At 36.4% G+C, this 19,913-nt stretch overlaps 1 protein-coding gene across 1 annotated transcript in view; it reads left to right on the forward strand.

Annotated features, from left to right (window-relative positions):
* The window catches only part of LOC127848548 (uncharacterized), a 58,697-nt gene that overhangs the window by 27,910 nt on the left and 10,874 nt on the right, over positions 1 to 19,913 (forward strand). Inside the window, exons 11-21 of the mRNA XM_052381063.1 lie at positions 1 to 80; positions 846 to 1,053; positions 6,131 to 6,321; positions 7,186 to 7,287; positions 8,345 to 8,490; positions 12,045 to 12,194; positions 14,812 to 14,906; positions 15,679 to 15,950; positions 16,523 to 16,695; positions 18,878 to 19,057; positions 19,364 to 19,488. The exon at positions 1 to 80 is cut by the window's left edge and continues 46 nt beyond it. Of these exons, the coding sequence (XP_052237023.1) occupies positions 1 to 80; positions 846 to 1,053; positions 6,131 to 6,321; positions 7,186 to 7,287; positions 8,345 to 8,490; positions 12,045 to 12,194; positions 14,812 to 14,906; positions 15,679 to 15,950; positions 16,523 to 16,695; positions 18,878 to 19,057; positions 19,364 to 19,488 (1,722 nt within the window). The remainder of the gene's footprint in view (positions 81 to 845; positions 1,054 to 6,130; positions 6,322 to 7,185; positions 7,288 to 8,344; positions 8,491 to 12,044; positions 12,195 to 14,811; positions 14,907 to 15,678; positions 15,951 to 16,522; positions 16,696 to 18,877; positions 19,058 to 19,363; positions 19,489 to 19,913) is intronic.

Below are 19,913 nucleotides of genomic sequence, written 5' to 3' on the forward strand. Positions count from 1 at the left end.
CCTCTATAGTTTCGGACTGTACAACATCAATCCTCCCGTACCGTACAAAGCGAGCCCACCAGTTCTTGTACGGTATTCAGGTAAGTCGTCATTAAATAATAGTTTAGCCTCAATCTGGAAAAACGGGGCTTAATGCGTGTGAGAAATGTCTCGTCCCAGATTAAACTGGATTTCATCTTAGAAGAGACTCTTTAAACAAAAAATACAAAAAGATCGGAAATGTTGGTCCCTGATTAGCGTCAGCGGTGTCTTTACTCACATGTATTCAACCCCATGTTCACAAAACGAAGCTCGTAAATACTCATTGTCATAGCCCGCTCGTCGCCCGCTGTCAGGCGTCCGGCGTCTGCCACCTGCCGTCCGCGTCGTGCTAAAACCTAAACATGGGCTCTTACATCAAAGTGCTTCCACATACAACTTTGAAACTTCGTATGTAGATGCACCTTGATAAGTTTTACTCGCCGCACCTATTTTTGGGTCACTAGGTCAAAGGTCAAGGTCACTTTTGACAAGCTTTCATTTATTCAAAACTGCACCCACAGCCGAGCGTTGGCACCCGCTATGCGGTGCTCTTGTTTTGGATTTGAAGTCCCATCTTTTTGTCGGTGTCAGTGCGTTCAGTTGGTGTAGTTGAAAATAAGTTCTTATAAGCATTATTATATATCGGTCTGCGTGCCCGCCTTTTTCTTTCCCTGCGGAAAGTTTATGTTTCAGTGTATGTTTCTATCAGCATTCATGTTCTATTTGTGAGTCGCTTTATCAGGCTCTCGAATTGTTGTATTTAGTTTCAGATGTTTAAGGCGAAACTTTTTATTCAAACACAAATTTTACATGGAATATTTCAGAAGCCGATCTGTTTATTTATGTCCTCTACTTGGCCATGCACCCGTATCCAGACGGGCGTCTTCCTGTGAATCCCGAAGCTGCAAACAAATTTAACATGATGAAGGACATTAACGACATACCTCCCATTGCTCAAGCGGCAAATTGCATTTTAAACACATGTGAAGACATGACCTGGAGCGGTTATGCAGGACATGTAGAATCAATCAGGTAAGTTCTTAAATTTATTTCATGAGATACGAAATGGTGAAAGAACACATTGTGTTTTTTTTTTAATATGTTGTTTTTTATTTTGTTTTTTGTGTGTGTTAGGTTGTGTGTGTTTTTGCTTGGCTTGTTTGTTGTTCTTGTTTTTGGCGGGAGGTTTTTGGAAGTGTCAGGGCGCAATCATGAAACAAGTCAATTTGTCACATCACTTATGAAACAAAATGTTGTATTTTCTGTAACAAGCACAATTGTTTAATATAGTTGTTTTCTGAATTTAATTTATTCATGCACAACGTTTTGCCAATTCTCTCTTTAATATTCCTGTATCAGTTAAATTGTTCCCCCAAAGCTATTTATCATCAACTTATAATAAAGCTTTTATGAAAGTACTCAGTTTAATCCTAAACATTAGCAAATAATCGTGTAAGTTTTTTTCTTCGTTATTTTATGTTCGATGTTTTTTGAGGTTGTTGTTATTGTTCATTTATTTATCAGATCAGTTGTTAAATCACATGTTAGTCTTTTTCTCGGCTAAAACACGGTATTGGTGCTGATTTGCATTTTTTAATGTTATATTCATGGCTAAGAAAAAATATACAAGATAGGAATTAATTCTAAAGGTCCACTACACTGGCATATACCCATCTTACTTTCCTGAAAATTTCAAGAGGCTAGTGCTACACGTTCTTGAGATATACCTTGAAACATGTTCTAAAATGGCCTTTTTTAAGCGTTATGCAGTCTCACTTGAAAAAATCTATTGATTTAAATGAGAAATGTTCTTGATATCAGCAACAAATGATGCAAACATTGGTATAATCTTACACAGACTTGTATCCGGTACGATTTGCTGCTTGAATTAATGAAATAGGTAAAATATTATGGATTTTATAAGTAAAATACTACCAGCAGGGATTTTGTTTCAACACTAAAATTCAAACATACTGTATACTTATTGTTATACTCCAATTATTGGTACAAAATTTCAGTAAATTAAACTGGTTTTAACATAAAAAAAATCAGTTATGTATTAGGATAAGTACAAAACCTATTCAAACTACGAGATAAGCCGGGGTTTTAGCAATAATGATAGTTCATTGTTAGATCTTTTTATTAAAAATTCTGTAGTGTCTGTAACCATTGAAAGTTTTATGTGGCAATAGTTTAGAAGTTTTTCCATGCAAAAGTATAAAAACTACATTTGCTAATGTGTATTCATGTCATGTCTAAGTTGGCTGAAATTTGCCTTGCTAAAATAGTATCATTATTGAAAAAATACTACTTAGAAAAAGTTACAGACACTACAAAAATGTGTAAAAAATGAAGGAAAAAATCCCTGTTCTATTTCTCATAAATATTTTGTTTTACTCATGAGAAAGTTTCATCTTTTATGTTGAAATGGTACATCATACATTGTGCAATAGATTAATGTGCCAAAAAAAGGTAATGCAAATGCAAATTTATTTAGGAATAATATAACCTGATTTTCTTTTTCTAAAATGATTTATCTAAATATGTCTGTGTTCTTTACGATGATACAACCCTTTAATATGGAGAGAAGACAAGAACAAACCTCTTGTAATGACTCAGGTATGTATCTACCATTTTGATTATGCTTCGCTAAAATTCGTAGTGTCTGTAACCACTAACTTCCTTCTGTAAGCCTTAAACCTTTTTTTGTTATATGCGAGTAAAATGAAACAAAATTGTATTTTGTATTACATTGCTGATGTCTAAGGTGCATTATTTAGACATTTTCTGTCTGGAATTTGAAATATTTACCATAATAATGTAAATAAATTGTCTTCATTGTGTAGCTTTCTATAAACTGGCATTTTTAGCTCATCTATTTTTTGAAAAAAATTATGAGCTAATGTCATCACCTTGGCGTCGGCGTCGGCGTTGGTGCCCGGTAAAGTTTTGCGTTTAGGTCCACTTTTCTCAGAAAGTATCAATGCTATTGCATTCAAACTTGGTACACTTACTTACTATCATGAGGGGACTGGGCAGGCAAAGTAAGATAACTCTGGCGTGCATTTTGACAGAATTATGTGCCCTTTTTATACTTAGAAAATTGAAAATTTGGTTAAGTTTTGTGTTTAGGTCCACTTTATTCCTACAGTATCAAAGCTATTGCTTTTATACTTGCAACACTTATTAACTATCATAAGGGGACTGTGCAGGCAAAGTTACGTAACTCTGACTGGCATTTGGACGGAATTATGGGCCCTTTATACTTAGAAAATTGAAAATTTTGTTAAGTCTTGTGTTTTGGTCCACTTTACCCCTAAAGTATCATAGATATTGCTTTCATACTTGGAACACTCGCAAACTATCATAAGGGTACAATAAAAGGACAAGTTGCATAACTCTGGTTGTCATTTTTACGGAATTATGGCTCTTTTGTGACTTAGTAACTTTGAATATATGGTTAAATTTTGTGTTTCGATCCACTTTACTTCTAAAGTATCAAGGCTATTGCTTTAAAACTTCAAATATTTTCATGCTATCATGAGGTTACTGTACCTGGCAAGTTGAATTTTACCTCGACCTTTAAATGACCTTGACTCTCAAGGTCAAATTATTAAATTTTGCTAAAATTGCCATAACTTCTTTATTTATGATTAGATTTGATTGATACTTTGACAAAACTACTCTTACCTGACATACCACAATAGACTCCACCCAAACCATCCCACGTGCCCCCCCCCCGAATCCCCCCCCCCCTATTTTTTTTAAGATGATCTCACAAATGACCACCACCCTCACACTATAACCCCCCCCCCCCACCCCACCCCCCAATTTTTTTTTGAAACGGTTAAAAAACACAAATTTTTATTTTTATTATTTTATGTTTGAAATACCGTCCAACTATCGCACACAAAAATCCCTCTCCCCCCCCCCCTCCCCCCCCCCCGAAAAAGAAATTTTTTTTGCATGTTTTTTTCCGCATTTTTGGAAGATAATGATATTAATGTCCACTCCCCTCTTCACTCCACCCCTCCTTCCTTTGTGATTGAAATTGAGAGTCCCTTCACCTTTAAAAAGAAAATAGATGAGCGGTCTGCACCCGCAAGGCGGTGCTCTTGTTTCAATTATCTTCTAGAATATGCAATTGGAAACATAGTTTTTTGCATTAAATATCATGAGAACAGTAAATCCAAACAAAAACATTTGAGAATTTACTGAGATCAGTCACAATATCAAACAGTTTGTTTTGATGGCCATATGGTTACAGACTCTACAATGCCTACACATTTAACTTATTATTGTTCATGCTATCAAAGAGCATATGAAATCATTTTTAAAGGTAAAGTGATTAGTTTTAACCATGTCTGAAGTAAATTCTGTTTTTTACTTTGATCCAAATGGCTGCATTTAATCATTTCCTTTGCTTATGAATGGATCAATGAAGAGATGCGCATTGTATGCTTTACACTACATGTATATAAATTTACATTCTTATACTTTAATTAGTAGCAGAAACTTTGAAGAAAGGAAAATGAATTTTGTTTCCGTTCTTGTTTCAGGAAGCAAAGATAAATCAAGCAAAAAAGAAAAGATAAAATTAGACTAGGTTTGGCTGCATGAAGGTTAAGCATTGGGAGAACAAACGAAAATATGAGAAGCTAAAATACAACTATGATGCCTTCGTAGCTGCTAGGCTACAGCAAAAGAATGGAATCAAAGGACATTTTAGTGTTTGCTTTGGAACAGAAATCAGATTGAAATACATTTATTTTGAAAGTTAAGCAAATTTGGCCTGGACGAGATGACTGTTTACAGGAATCAATAGATGTCATCTTGTTTATAGTGCACAAGATCCAGAGATATTATTCAAAGTGGACTTCGCAAATTCAAAGTCAGGGCAAACATTACTTAAAGCTTAAACTTCTCTGTGATTATCTTGATAGCTAGAGTAACAAAGGGTTATAAATACATCACTGATTTGCTGCTTGCAAAATTACATTTTTTTTACACTGAAATGTTTGGAAAGTTTTCCGCACATTATTTGGTAATGCTTATTGCTGCATAAAGAAATTCTAGATTATATTAATTTGAAACTCTATACAGGTGTGCCAATTCATATGAGATGCCAAACTCATAATGTCAGATTAGTCTTCTTTGACTTGTATGTGCCCAGCACTGAGAATTGTCAAGCTACACGTCTCCTGGACAGCTATTGTTACCCCATGTGTAGTGTCTGTAACCAACTCAGATCATGTACACCAAAATTGCGTTTTAACTAAAATTCTAGCATATCAAAAATCATTTGATATAATGTTCAAGTCACTGTTTTTATGTACACTTGCCTTTATAGTGCATTTTTTAATGCTTTATGCCATTCTGCAACTGTTTTTGGAATCATATATTTTGGTAGTGTCTGTAACAAAACTTATGAGCATGCAATTCTACCTTTTATGAAAACTTATGCTTTTTCAAACCAATCGTTTCGATTTATTTTGTTTGAATATACTTCCTGGTTTCAGACAAATGCCTAATTAGCTATCTTTTGGGTCTATAATAAAAGTTATAGAAAAGTTTCTTGCTTGGTTCTCTTTTGGTCTGATACCTGATTAATTAATGCTTTGATTTTTTTGTTAAGATAGTAATCACTTTTGGTGTTTTGCTTTATTTCAACAGTTTATAACCTGTAGTTGATGTTATAGTGAAAATATCTAAAGTTTTGAAGTTCTGCTATGTTTTTCTTGCATGTTATATGACTAGTGTAGTGTCTGTAACTTGTATTATACCATAGGATGAAAATGTTAGATAAACAAATAATGCATGCATGATCAAATAAAATTCAACTTGATTTGAGTAGGGGATACCTTGAGCTTTAAAAATAACACCAAGGAAATGCTGTATCTACAATTTCATTTTTTTGAGTAAGTGAGACTACTTTCAGCACCAATACCGTGTTTTAGCCGACTGTAAAAAAACAATTTGGTAGTGTGTCGGTTCTCTAAATTTCAACATGCATTGGTGCATAATGTTTTACAATTCCCATTTTAATATTCCCGAAAATTAAATTATAATCCCAAACCAATCAATAGCAAATATTTCTTACATTTTCTAGCAACGCCACAGTTAAGTTCCGCCTCTTCGTACGGCCGCAGTACTCTCGGCTGGTCCCAACCATGGATCTGGACCAGAAAGTGATGCATACCCTGAAATTGAAGGTGCTTGGCCTCATCGATCAAGAAACAGAATACGATGGGTTAAAATACCGTTTTTGGGACAACTCTTCTGTCGTCCTCAGAAGCACCGGTTAGCTTTTTAACCAGGTTTTCCGAAGGAAAAAACTGGTTATTAGATTGGCGAATGCGGGCGGGCTGGCTGGCTGGCTGGCTGGCTGGCGGGCTGGCTGGCGGGCGGGCGGGCGGAACAAACTTGTCCGGGCCATAACTTTGTCGTTCATTGTGAGATTTTAAAATCATTTAGCACATTTGTTAACCATCATTAGACGGTGTGTCGCGCGAAAAAATTACGTCAACATCTCCAAGGTCAAGGTCACACTTTGAGTTCAAAGGTAAAAAATAGCCATAAATGAGCTTGTCTGGGCTATAACTATGTCATTCATTATGAGATTTTAAAATCATTTGGCACATTTGTTCACCATCATGGGACGGTGTGTCGCACGAAAGAATCACGTCAATATCTCCAATGTCAAGGTCGCCACGACTAAAAATAGATTTATTTTAAAACAAACTTACAAAGGAGGTTAATTTTGTTTGTTCATTTCAAAAGTTCAGTTTGAGTTGTCTCCCTTTATCAGATTTTTTTTCACAATGAAAACCTGGTTTTGTGACAATTTTGTCCCTTGTTATGTATTTAAATAAAAAAGTATTTTCGTCGTCCGTTGGCAACTGTATTTATTTAAGAACAGAAGGTTAAGATAATAACTGCCGATACGTTTGGGAAACATGGCGATGTTCGTATTATTATATTGTGTTAACGAGCTTGGTAGATTGGATGTCTATTGCTCGATGAGCTCCGAAGTTTTCACAGTTGATTAGTCGCCTGTGTTCTTACAATCTTTTCATACTTTATACATTTCTGTAGCTTATTATTTGTTTGTTTGTAATTATAACTATAAGCATTTCAATGAGTTCTTTCATAAATATGTTTTAGTCTCATGTCCGAGGCTTGAGATGCAAGTGGACCGGAAGGTGTCAACATTCCCGGCTACACGCATTGAAGAGACGGGATACAGCTGGGAGAGATGCTATCCAGGTAAAGGCAATAAGTTATAGATAATTATAGCTCTTAAAGTTAACATTCCAAGTTCAAGCACGTAAGAGACGTGATACTGCCGGGCGAGGTGTTATCCAGGATGGGTTAAAGATACTGGACCTTCATATAAATCTTACGTTTGGCTTTCTCGGCCTCAAGCATAATAGGGTATGATACAGCTTGGGGTGGTTTTATCCATGTAAAGAGTATTATACTTGTTCAGTATAACAATTGACTCTCAAAACTGACTTTCTTACTAGCAACACTACCGAAGAAAACATAGGGTTCATCCTGTCACTATACTAATTGTATACTAATGTTTAATAGTAATGTATGGATGTACTAATAAGTCATGAAACAAAACTTCAAATATGATTTCTTAATATGTTTCATATTAAAAATTAAATTTATGTGTTTAGAGAAGAGCAGGACCTTGTAATTACCTAACCCATTTCTGTTTAAAAAAATTATTTTACCCTTAATTTTTTTGGTAAAACTTATGTTTTTCTGAAGACACAAAGTTGACTTATGTTTGATACCCAGTAGATGATACATTTAAATTATTCAAACACACTAGAAAAACACAGCGATGAAACGCAATCACATGGATGGCAGTGAGTTTTGGAAAGAGACCAGTGCTATTTTCTGATATTCTGTATATTCAAGCATTTTTATGGAACATGTTCACACATTGGCTACATAGGATGTTCACGGTTGTTACAGGCATACAGAACAAAAATCAAGTCCTACAATTCTACTTTAAGCAAGTAATCATCATATTGCTTATTTATACGAAGACTTTAGTCGTATTAAGGAGTCGCCTCATGCTAAAATTAGTCTTACCTCATATGCGCCGTTCGTAGCCGCAAACCAACCTGCACGTTGAGGCACTCTGATCAGGAGCTTAGCTGGCCGATATTAAGTCATGCAAGTTTGCCTTTAAGCGGACAGGGTAGCTCCTGACCAGAGTTCTCTGGTACGCAGGCCTGGCGGGAGCTACGCCAGCCGCACATGATATACGACCCATTTTCGCACGACGCGATCAAATGACTTTCAGACAACAAAGCCCTGGCGACTGCGGACTGCACCGGAAGTTACGAGACTGGGGCCGTCTGGGGAAAAACCCTGTTTGCCACTGGCTGCGGGACGGTGCCGGGATACAATCAGTCCAGTAGCACCTCGAGTCTGAAGGATCTTGCAGAGGTAAAACGTTATTAGTTTAGTTTCTTTCTATAGATCTCCTTCAAAGATAACACTTACTGTTTCTAGGCCTAGGAAACGGACTCGCAACCGTTTTAATAAGGATTAGGTGTTTCTAATGCAATCGAGCTAAAATGAATTAGTTTTAACCAATCACAATAGGATCTTGGTAAAAATGCATTTGTGCCGCGCTCGGTGAAATGGGGGTTTAACACATGTGCAGGCTTATTAGAGACGACACTTTCCGCCTTAACTGGATATTTGGTAAGATTAGTTTTTAACCAGGTTTTCCAAAGGAAAAAACTGGTTATTAGATTGGCGAATGCGGGCGGGCTGGTTGGCTGGCTGGCGGGCTGGCGGGCGGGCGGAACAAGCTTGTCCGGGCCATAACTATGTCGTTCATTGTCAGATTTTAAAATCATTTGGCACATTTGTTCACCATCATTGGACGGTGTGTCGCGCGAAATAATTACGTCGATATCTCCAAGGTCAAGGTCACACTTTGAGTTCAAAGGTCAAAAATGGCCATAAATGAGCTTGTCCTGGCCATAACTATGCCATTCATTGTGAGATTTTAAAATCATTTAACACATTTGTTCACCATCATGGGACGGTGTGTCGCACGAAAGAATCACGTCAATATCTCCAATGTCAAGGTCGCCACGACTAAAAATAGATTATTTTTTTAAACAAACTTACAAAGGGGGTTAATTTTGTTTGTTCATTTCAAAAATTCAGTTTGAGTTTTCTCCCTTTATCAGATTTTTTTTTCACAATGAAAACCTGGTTTTGTGACAATTTTGTCCCTTGTTCTCTAAAGGAAAACTATAAAAGTAGATAGTGTCGTCACCGATGAGCCAGTGTGGACTGCACAAGCCAATCTGGGACACAAATTACGCATATGCATTAAGAGTGAGGCTCATTTGCATTTAAAGAACTTACTACTTGTTTGAAATATAAAGAAGTGAAACTCCAGCTGCTGGAGCAGTATTGAATTCTTATTATACACAATTAGTTGGTCCTTTATTTAAGGCAAGGCAAGTGACCAATTTCCAAAACAGCGCAAAACAGCACAATACAAAACAACATACACAACACATAAATGAATAAAGCTGGGGTCACCGCCTTGGAACGGTCAATGCAAAGAATTGGGGGTTTAAACCGGTTTTAAAGCGCTCAACCTCACACTTGGCCCAGCAATATTCATGATACATTTAAGTGTAAATACAATTTAACCTCATAGCATTGTAACTCAAATTAAACAATAATAAAAGGGAATTAAAACGCATTCAATTTAATTACCATTTAATTACTCAATGGTAGGAAAGAGACCAGAGAAACATGAGCTACAACTTGTTGAGGAACGATGAAATGAAACTACGAACACGTGTCAACTACATTCCTTCGTTATAGATAAAGATTTAGGAATATAGCATCATAAAGTTAATAATTCAGATCATCATCGCGCAAATACAGGAAAAAGCAGCAATAATGGGTGTAAAAGTTCCATATTACATTGCTTGGTTGTTTATGTGACTGCAAAAAAAAATTATACAAGAAATGTTGTCAGAGAGAAAATAAAATGAAAATTGAACGCTATAAACCCAATGACATATGAAACGCGAGCGAGTCCGTTTTATGGGCTAGAATAAGTACTCGGTGTCTGTGGGAGATCTGAAGAACGTCCCCACAGTGGGGATTGAAAGCGTGACCTCTCGGTCGCTACACGCACACCATATCGAATATACCATGGCGACTCAACATAAGTAATTATCGTGTGTCGTGTGTAATTCTAATTGTAGTGTAAATCTCTTCTGTAGTGTCTTATGACGGATAGGTGCGGATAATTAGTAAAAATATAAAGAATGGTGATTGCGAACATTTATTATTTGAAACTTGTATAGAATCAGTGACGGATAAACAAGATTTACAAATTTAAAAGAAGAATCTGTGATATAATTTCGCTTTAACATCGCAAAACATGTACATTTCGATTAATGAATATGTTTTACAAACTTCGTTTAAATATCTTTTTCGAAATAGTTCAAAGTATCAAATCAAAGCTCAAGCATGTATTTGGAATCTTGCATCTTGAATGTCCCGCTTACTAAATTTAAGAGAAGGTATTATAGAGTCACCCGTAGAAAGGTCGCATAAAATGTTTTTTGGTAAGGGAGTAAAATACTTGACAATTTTCATTAGATTGAATTGAAAGAATACAAAAAATACATGACACTTACATGTAAACGTGCAGCACCCATATTTAATTAGTTTTTAATCGTCTTTATTGTCCCAAACTTCACATTTTTACCATTTTCTTTAGTTAAACATTCAAGTGTTAATACGAATTAATCTTAATGTTGGACTCTGTATAAAGATAAAACAGATACATATAACTATATAACGGTATTGTAATTATATGAAAAGTTAATGCATATCTTTGTTTAGTTTATATAACAGACTCTCGCAGAGGTAGGAATACGTCAGTTAACCCATTTATGCCTAGCGTCCTGAAAAAAAGGACTTTGTGTCTACGCTGTTTGCTTAAAGAAATTTCAGTAAGTCATATTCTAAATATGGAATCAAATATACTAGACATCCCTAATTTTGGAAATAAATTGATTTAATTTAGAAGGATATAAATGGGTTAAGTATCTGCTTAATGTGTATTTAGATATTTTGATGAGTCCATGTGGATGCCTGAATACTTTCATTTGTATGCCCCCTGTTGGATGGCATATAGCAGATGCACTGTCCGTCCGTGTGTCCGTCCGTCCATCCGTCCGAAAACTTTGACATTGGCTATAACTTTTGCAATATTGAAGATAGCAACTTGATATTTGGCATGCATGTATATCTCATGGAGCTGCACATTTTGAGTTGTGAAAGGTCAATGTCAAGGTCATCCTGCAAGGTCAAAGGTCAAAAAAAACAAATCAAAGGGAAGTGACAAGCTTTATAGGGAGATAATTTATATTTATCATTTGGCAGGTACAGATCATTTTTACAAGGGAAGTAGTATTTTTTAAAGGGATATAATCAAAAACAAAAATATTTAAATCAAAGCGGCTCAGTAGGGGGCATTGTGTTTCTGACAAACACATCTCTTGTTACGTATGTGTATGTATCACCTTTAAAACCTTTTTATGTTATGCTTTATGTTTCTAATACATCCAGCTTTGTATGCTTATTATTTGTAATTTTTTAAAACTATTTTTCAATCATTGCATTATATTTTGTCTTGCCCTTGAGTGTACTTCGTCATTATTAAGTTGATGTATTTAAATTTATAACATGTGCACATTTTCAATAATCCAGTTTTGTATTAGTATTTTAGTTGCGTATATAGGCCGTTTGCGTAATGTGGATAAAACAAAAGCAAATTGAAAGTCGACTTATTCATTCAAATTCATATAAAACACTTTTTTATGTCAGACCACAATGGATGTTATTCAGTACAACTAAAATGTTGCAACCAGTATGGATCAAATGAATTACTGCTACATTCGACTCATTCATTCAAAGTTCCATAATTTCCACTGCATGAATTGTTTCAGACCGCTGTGGACGAGGATAACTACATTGACATCCTACGGAATACCGTCAATCTGACGGTACCTGACGTTAACGTCACAGAGGCTGACGTAATATACACGGCGGACATACTGAGTAACTTGCACGATGCAGACTTAAAGATCAACGATACGGTAATGTTTATAATAAGTTGTTCTTTGCAATTGTGATGCGGCTTATATGGAGTTTCGCTTTGCGAAAACTGGGCTTAATGCATGCACGAAAAGTTTCGTCCTAGATTAGCCTTTCCGAACTGCGCTACACTCCCCGCCTTTATATACGTTTTTGTTTAAAATAAGTCTCTTCTAAATGATAATCCATTTAAGACGGAAGTATCATCTCAAAGTAACCTGTGCGGCCTGCACAGGCTAATCTGTTACGACTTTTTACACACATATTTAAAGTTCAGTATTTCAAAACGAGACTATGTTTTATGCATGTTCGCATGTTCATAAACCTCCATTAAGTCCCCTGAACTCAGTTCCTACAAATTTGTTAGTCACAAAAAAACGTGATCGAGTCCTTATATTTCATTCCAATTTTTAACCACAAGTTATGTTTTTCATAAATGTTAACACATACTTACTAAACTAATATACTTATTATACCCCCATTACCATTGGTAATGGGGGCTATATAGGAGTCACTTTGTCGGTCAGTCTGTCAGTCTGTTTGTCCCGAAAATTTAATCCGATCTTCACCAAACTTGGTCAGAAGTTGTATCTAGATGATGTATAAGTCAAGTTTAAATATGGGTCATGCCGGGTAAAAACTAGGTCACGGGGTCACTTAGTGCGTTTTAAACCGAAAGTTTGTCCGAACCATAACAATGTCATTGATCGTTAGATTTTAAAATGAATTGATACATGTGCTCACCATCATGGGACGGTGTGTCATGCGAAAGAAGTACGTCAATATCTCCAAGGTCAATGTCACAATTGGAGTTGCCCATAAATGAGCTTGTCCGGGCCATAACTTTGTCATTTACTCTGAGACTTTAAAGTCATTTGGTACATTTGTTCACCATCATTGGACGGTGTGTCATGCGAAAGAATAACGTCGATATCTCCAAGGTCAAGGTCACACTTTATGTTGAAAGGTCAAACATGGTCATAAATGAGCTTGTCTGGGCTATAACTCTGTTGTTCAATGTGAGATCTTAAAATCATTTGGCACATTATTTCACCATCATTGGACGGTGTGTTATGCGAAAGAATTTCGTCGATATCTCCAAGAAGGTCACACTTTGAGTTCATAAGTCAAAAATGGCTATAAATGAGCTTGTCCGGGCCATAACAATGTCGTACATTGTGAGATTTTAAAGTCATTTGGCACATTTGTTTACCATCATTGGACGGTGTGTCATGCGAAAGAATTACGTCGATATCTGCAACGTCAAGGTCACATTTTGTGTTCAAAGGTCACAAATGGCCATAAATAATCTTGTCCGGGTCATAACTATGTCATTCATTGTGAGTTTTTATAATGACTATGTACATTACTTTTGTTCTCAGTATTTGACGGCGTGTCATGCGAAAGAATTCAAGAGTTCAAAGGTCAGAATGGCCATAAATGATAATGGCATAATAATTCTTAAAAATCGCCATAAATTAGCTTCTCTTGTTTTGTGAAGAAAGCATGCAAAATATGCTGTGTCAATCTAGCATGTGGGGGTATACGTCACGTCTGTGTCAAAGCTCTAATTTAATAGAACGTTGATGTAAGTAATTAAGAAAAATTGCTTGGCCACTTTGTTTATACTTCCTCTTTGCAATGACTAAGCCATTTATGTTCATGGTATCTTATTTTCTTGCTGACCTGGGTACCGTTTTACTAAGCAACTTACGCAAGTCTTAGACTTACGCACATATTTTAAAATATTTGAATTTCATTTATTTCAGATTGATGCAAATTAATTTTTACTTGCAATGTTACATTATATTATGAATTTAATGAAACATACCATACGTCAATGTAGCAAGAATTTGAAGGAACTATACTGAATTATAAATATGTGCGTAAGTGTACGAATTGCGTAAGAAGCTTAATAAAAAGATACCCGAGCAAAGCCCATTTGGGGCAACCTATTTTCTTTACACGCATTTAGTGAACATTTAATAAATCTTCTCTCATGAAACTGCATGGCCCAGAAGTTGTTTTATGTTTATGTGTAGTATAACATACATTCGTGGTTCTCTTCAAAATTTGTTCAAATCATACCCTTGGGGTAAAAATTTTCCCTGCCTAGTAGAAACGTGTTTTCCTTATTCGTGTATATTGGCAACTTGAAAAATCACATCCTCTCGACTAAAATCACATGACCCAGAGGTTTGATATGTGTAACTACACATTATTAAGCGGGTATTAACAAAGTTTGTTCAAATCATGATTATGTGGTTTGACTTAGGAGGGATGCGTGTTTACATTGTCTGAGATAGCTCGACTATGATGTATAAACTTTAAAATAGTTCGCTCATTTTGTAAAGGCCGAATTCGCAAAACAACTGATCGATTTGAGTTGGCCATTTTACCTTAAACCTAAAAAGAATAATTATGAATTATGTTTATAACTTTTGGCTGTTTTTTAAGAGTTTCATAAACTTCAATATGTGCTATGACACATTTTATACGTAGACGTTAAATCGATATTAATTGCATGCCTTTTTAATTAGGTAAAACCTGAAATAAGATTCAGTTAATTAACAATACCAGTTTCACTTCCAAAACGAATTGTTAACGCTCTGATTTCAGGTATTGAGCTCCGTTTTGAAAATAACCAACAACATGCTCTTCACTGACAGAGCAGCTATCAACAACGCACAGAAGATCACTAACGCCGCCAACAGGTTTGTAAAACAGTACCAAACACTCAACATACGGCATACAGGTTGTTAAAAAAGAGTCAAATATCATGAAAACGGCGAACAAAATGGTTAAACAGAACCATGGATCACAAAGGTGGTCACAGGTGCGTCAAACATAATCACAGATAACGAACCCGACCATCAAATGAGTCGATTAACAAATGCGTCAAACAAAGCCACATATCAAGAACGCCGCCAACAGGTGGGTAAAAAAGAACCATAGATTAACCACCATCAGGTGAGTAAAACGTCGCCATAAATAACTAACGAGACAAATTGGTGAGTCAAACTTAACCATAGATCCCTAACGCGGCAAAAAGGTTTTTCAAAAAGAACCAAATATTATTAGCTTGGCCAACATAATGGTTGAAGACAGCAATCGTTCACATACGCGGTCATCAGGGGGGAACAAAATCATATATCAAGAACGAACGCGACCAACAATTGTATCTTACAAAATCATATATCACGAAATCTGATTAAAGGTGGACCGTACAAAGCCATAGATCATGACCGCAGCCAAAACAATTTAGCGTTATTAATATGTATAAAGCAGATATACATTCTTGAGTTTTACAAGGTTTTGCTTGTCTAAAAAACATAATTTCCAGTCGTCCAACGAAAGCATCGAACAAAAGAAGGCGAATTATTGATTTAAATCACAATTGCAATTTGTGTGGAACCTTTTCGTGTTAGTTTTGTTATCTTCTGACATGACACCGACTATGTTAATACTGAATCATTTCTACTTCAGAATCGTAAAATCAGTGGATGATCTTACCAACCGCATAGAATTGCCGCCACTAATTGACCGTGACAATTCGTCAGCATCGTTTGTTGAGGACTACATTGCTAGCGAGGTGTGGCAACAAAGTGGGGACGGGCGTGTGGTGATCGGATTCAGTGTCGACAGTGATAGCGACAGAAAGATCAAACCTGGGTCAGTAATACCATTGGCCAACGAGTCTGAACTACGATTCAATCAGACAAATGCTGCAATCTATCTTACAGAAAACCTTGTAAAAGGTGAGTGTTGGTTTGTGTGTGTGTGTGTGTGTGTGTGTGTGTGTGTGTGTGTGTGTGTGTGTGTGTGTGTGTGTGTGTGTGTGTGTGTGTGTGTGTGTGTGTGTGTGTGTGTGTGTGTGCGTGCGTGCGTGCGTGCGTGCGTGCGTGCGTGCGTGCGTGCGTGCGTGCGTGCGTGCGTGCGTGCGTGCGTGCGTGCGTGCGTGCGTGCGTGCGTGCGTGCGTGCGTGCGTGCGTGCGTGCGTGCGTGCGTGCGTGCGTGCGTGCGTGTGCGTGTGCGTGTGCGTGTGCGCGCGCGCACGCGCGCATGCGTGCGTATGATCTCACTTGTTTAAAGGTGATATTACTTGCTTGAAGGTGATATTACTTGTTTTAAGGTGATATTACTTGTTTTAAGGTGATCTTACTTGTTTTACGACGATCGTACTTGTTTTACGGTGATCTTACTTGTTTTAAGGTGATTGTACTTGTTTTGTGGCGATCGTACTTGTTTTAAGGTGATCTTACTTGTTTTACGATGATCTTACTTTTTTAAGGTGATCTTACTTATTTTAAGGTGATCTTACCTGTTTCAGGTTACTTTACAAAGCTGTCGTTCCACGTGTACAGCAAATGGTATCTGTTCTCGGACAGCAGTAACAGGTATGTCGTTCAGAGCAGCGTTGTCGCCGCTAGGCTCACCAGGAATAACCGGGAGGTCCGAGATCTGGGCAACGAGTTCGTCACGGCGGTCTTCAATTTATCAAAGGTACCTAGGATTCTAGGCAATTACTTCATAGCTCATGTGTTCGACATATTCAAGGTAGATAAGAATCTAGGCAAATTAATTCAATGTATTCATAACCTCTATGGTCGTTGTATCCAAGAATGGTATAATTCTAGGACGTTAGTTCATAACCTCTGTGGCCCATATATTCGAGGCATGTAGGCTGATTCCAATATAACCGATGTAGGTAGAAATCATAGCAATAAGTAGTTTACATAGGAAGGAATCAAGGTCAATGGCTTTGTATTCTGTATATCAGTGAGTAATAGGAATCTATGTAATATGTTCATAGTCTCTGTGTTAGCATCATCTAGTCAATTAATTCCATAATCTCTATGGCCCATATATATTTGGCAGGTAGGCATTTAGGCAATGCGTTCATTCTTTTGTGTTCGATATATCAGAGGTGATTAGGCACCTAGTCAATTAATTTCATTCACTCTATGGTCCATGTATCAAAGGCAGGTAAGCATGTAGGCAATTAATTTCATATCCTCTATGGTCATGTATGAAAGGTAGGTAAGCATGTAGGTAATTAATTTCATAACCTCTATGGTCCATGTATCAAAGGTAGGTAAGCATGTAGGCATATAATTTCATATCCTCTATGGTCATGTATCAAAGGTAGGTAAGCATGTAGGCAATTAATTTCATATCCTTTGTGGTCATGTATCAAAGGTAGGTAAGCATGTAGGTAATTATTTTCATAACCTCTATGGTCCATGTATCAAAGGTAGGTAAGCATGTAGGCAATTAATTTCATAGCCTCTATGGTCATGTATCAAAGGTAGGTAAGCATGTTGGCAATAAATTTCATATCCTATGTGGTCATGTATCAAAGGGAGGTAGGCATGTAGGCAATTAATTTCATAACCTCTCTGGCCCATGTATCAAAAGTAGGTAAGTATGTAGGCACTTATTTCATAACCTCTATGGTTCATGTATCAAAGGTAGGTAAGCATGTAGTCAATTAATTGCATTACCTCTATGGTCATGTATCAAAGGTAGGTAAGAATGTAGTCAATTAATTGCATAACCTCTATGGTAATGTATCAAAGGTTGGTAAGCATGTAGTCAATTAATTTCATAACCTGTATTGCCCATGTATCAAAGGTATGTTAGCATGTAGGCAATATATTTCATAATCTCTATGGTCTATGTTAGAAAAAGGAAACTTAAAATTATATTGTTTACCTCTCTGTTCTATATATCCGAGGGAGGTTAACATCTAGGAAAACAGATAATATCTTCTGTGTTCCATATATGCAACGTACATTGGAATCTAGGCAATAAGTTCTCCACAATATGATTCATACTTGTCAAACGTGAAAATTGTCATGTGTAATAATTATTTCTATTATATGTCACGTTCCGGATTTTCTGTTTGTTGCTTACCGTATACTTTTTTTAAACTGGCATGGATTTATAGCTCTGTCTTAACTATTCTTAAAAATATTTTGCAAAAATAAGATTATTTTTTTTTTTTTGCATTGGTTTTATTACCATAGCACATTAAATATTACATATTTAATATCATAACATGTAATTGGAAATTATTTGTATCGTTTTGTCCTCACATCTTTCTTGTTCACTCTCCAGATCCACGCTATTCAAGCGTGTGCATACTGTATTGGTAAACGTTTTTTTTATTGAGCCATTAAATCTATATTGTTCCTTCTCTAGACTCTCGCCAACTCCGTTTGAACCTAGTGGTATTGTTTTAAAAAAATCTTTTTACCCTCTCATCTCTCTTGTTTATCCTTCAAATGTCCAGACCCGTGCCAATGTGGTGTGTGCATACTGGTATTGGCAACAGTTTTATCATAAAAACACCATGTTTCTTGTTTACTCTCAAGACCTACGCCAACTGGGTGTGCGCCTATTGCATTTATAGCATTATTTTTCGTTCAGTCCTTCTATCTCTTTTGTTCACTTTCTAGACCCACGCCAAATTGGTCTATTCCTCGCATCTTTAGTTTAAACCTATCTATTTTAGCTTGATTTCATAGAAAGCCTAACGCTTATTTAAAAGTATCTCGAGTCCGTATCCTGGGAATAGAATCAGTACTTGGTGTCGCTTGGGGAGATCTAAAGAACGCTCCCACAGCGGACACCATATCCACTACTCCACGTCGACCTCACATCTCTCTTGTTCACTCTCTAGACCCCGTCAAACCTCGTTTGCGCCTTCTGGGATTATAATGCCAATGAGGCTGCTGGCGGCTGGAGAACCGACGGATGTAACCTGACACGTGACGCAGATGACGACGATGATGACGACAATGATGATGGTGATGTCATTGTCTGCAAGTGCAATCATCTGACTAACTTCGCAGTTCTGGTGGTTAGTAGAGGGACTTTGGTTATCTTATCAACTACATAACATGTGTTTAACTCTGAAAATATTTATTTATGTATATTCTTTTATTTTTACGCATTTTTTGGTCAAAATTTGAGATGTTTATTTGTTATGTAGGCCCCCGGACCCTGACACACAGTGCATAAAATATTACAATAATATTATCATCTTTATGATGGTTAAACGTCTTTAAACCGGTTTGGCAATGTTGAACATTTGACTATCACCTGACTACTTTTGGTTGAATGCATATGGGCTATGCTCTGTGAAAACTTGCATGTACGTTTTCAGGATCTCAAAGCGAACAGTCAACTATCTGAGACTGACAAACTCGCCCTGAGCATCATCACAAAAATTGGTCTCATTCTTTCCATCATTGGACTCGGACTGACGATTTTAACCTTCCTGATATTTAAGTAAGTGTGTATAATGAGATAAATCTTCAAGGGTATGTTAACAGTCACAATAAAACAAGGGTATGTTAACAGTCATTTCTCTCCTTTTAATGTTGCATGTGTTTATTTATTATGTCATGATGTATAAATTGCTCTACAATATTTGTTGTGTGTACTTTTTCGCGTGACATTCCTTTAATGACAAATTTGCACAGTAAATAGAAAAAGAATTTGGTTAACGCAATGGTGAATACTAAATGTTAAATACAGATTCGTTCATTTAGCGAGGCTTAGAAAACCTGACACACTAGCCTTTGCAACGGGTTCATGTTTTCGTTCCTAGAAAACTAAACTTATTCAAATCTTACCAAGTATTTTATTGATTACCTGATTAATTTAAACATTGTCGGTCTTTTTCTTTTTAATTAACACAAGAAAATGGAGGA

This window comes from Dreissena polymorpha, chromosome 10 (assembly GCF_020536995.1).
Source record: "Dreissena polymorpha isolate Duluth1 chromosome 10, UMN_Dpol_1.0, whole genome shotgun sequence".
Classification (NCBI taxonomy): domain Eukaryota; kingdom Metazoa; phylum Mollusca; class Bivalvia; order Myida; family Dreissenidae; genus Dreissena; species Dreissena polymorpha.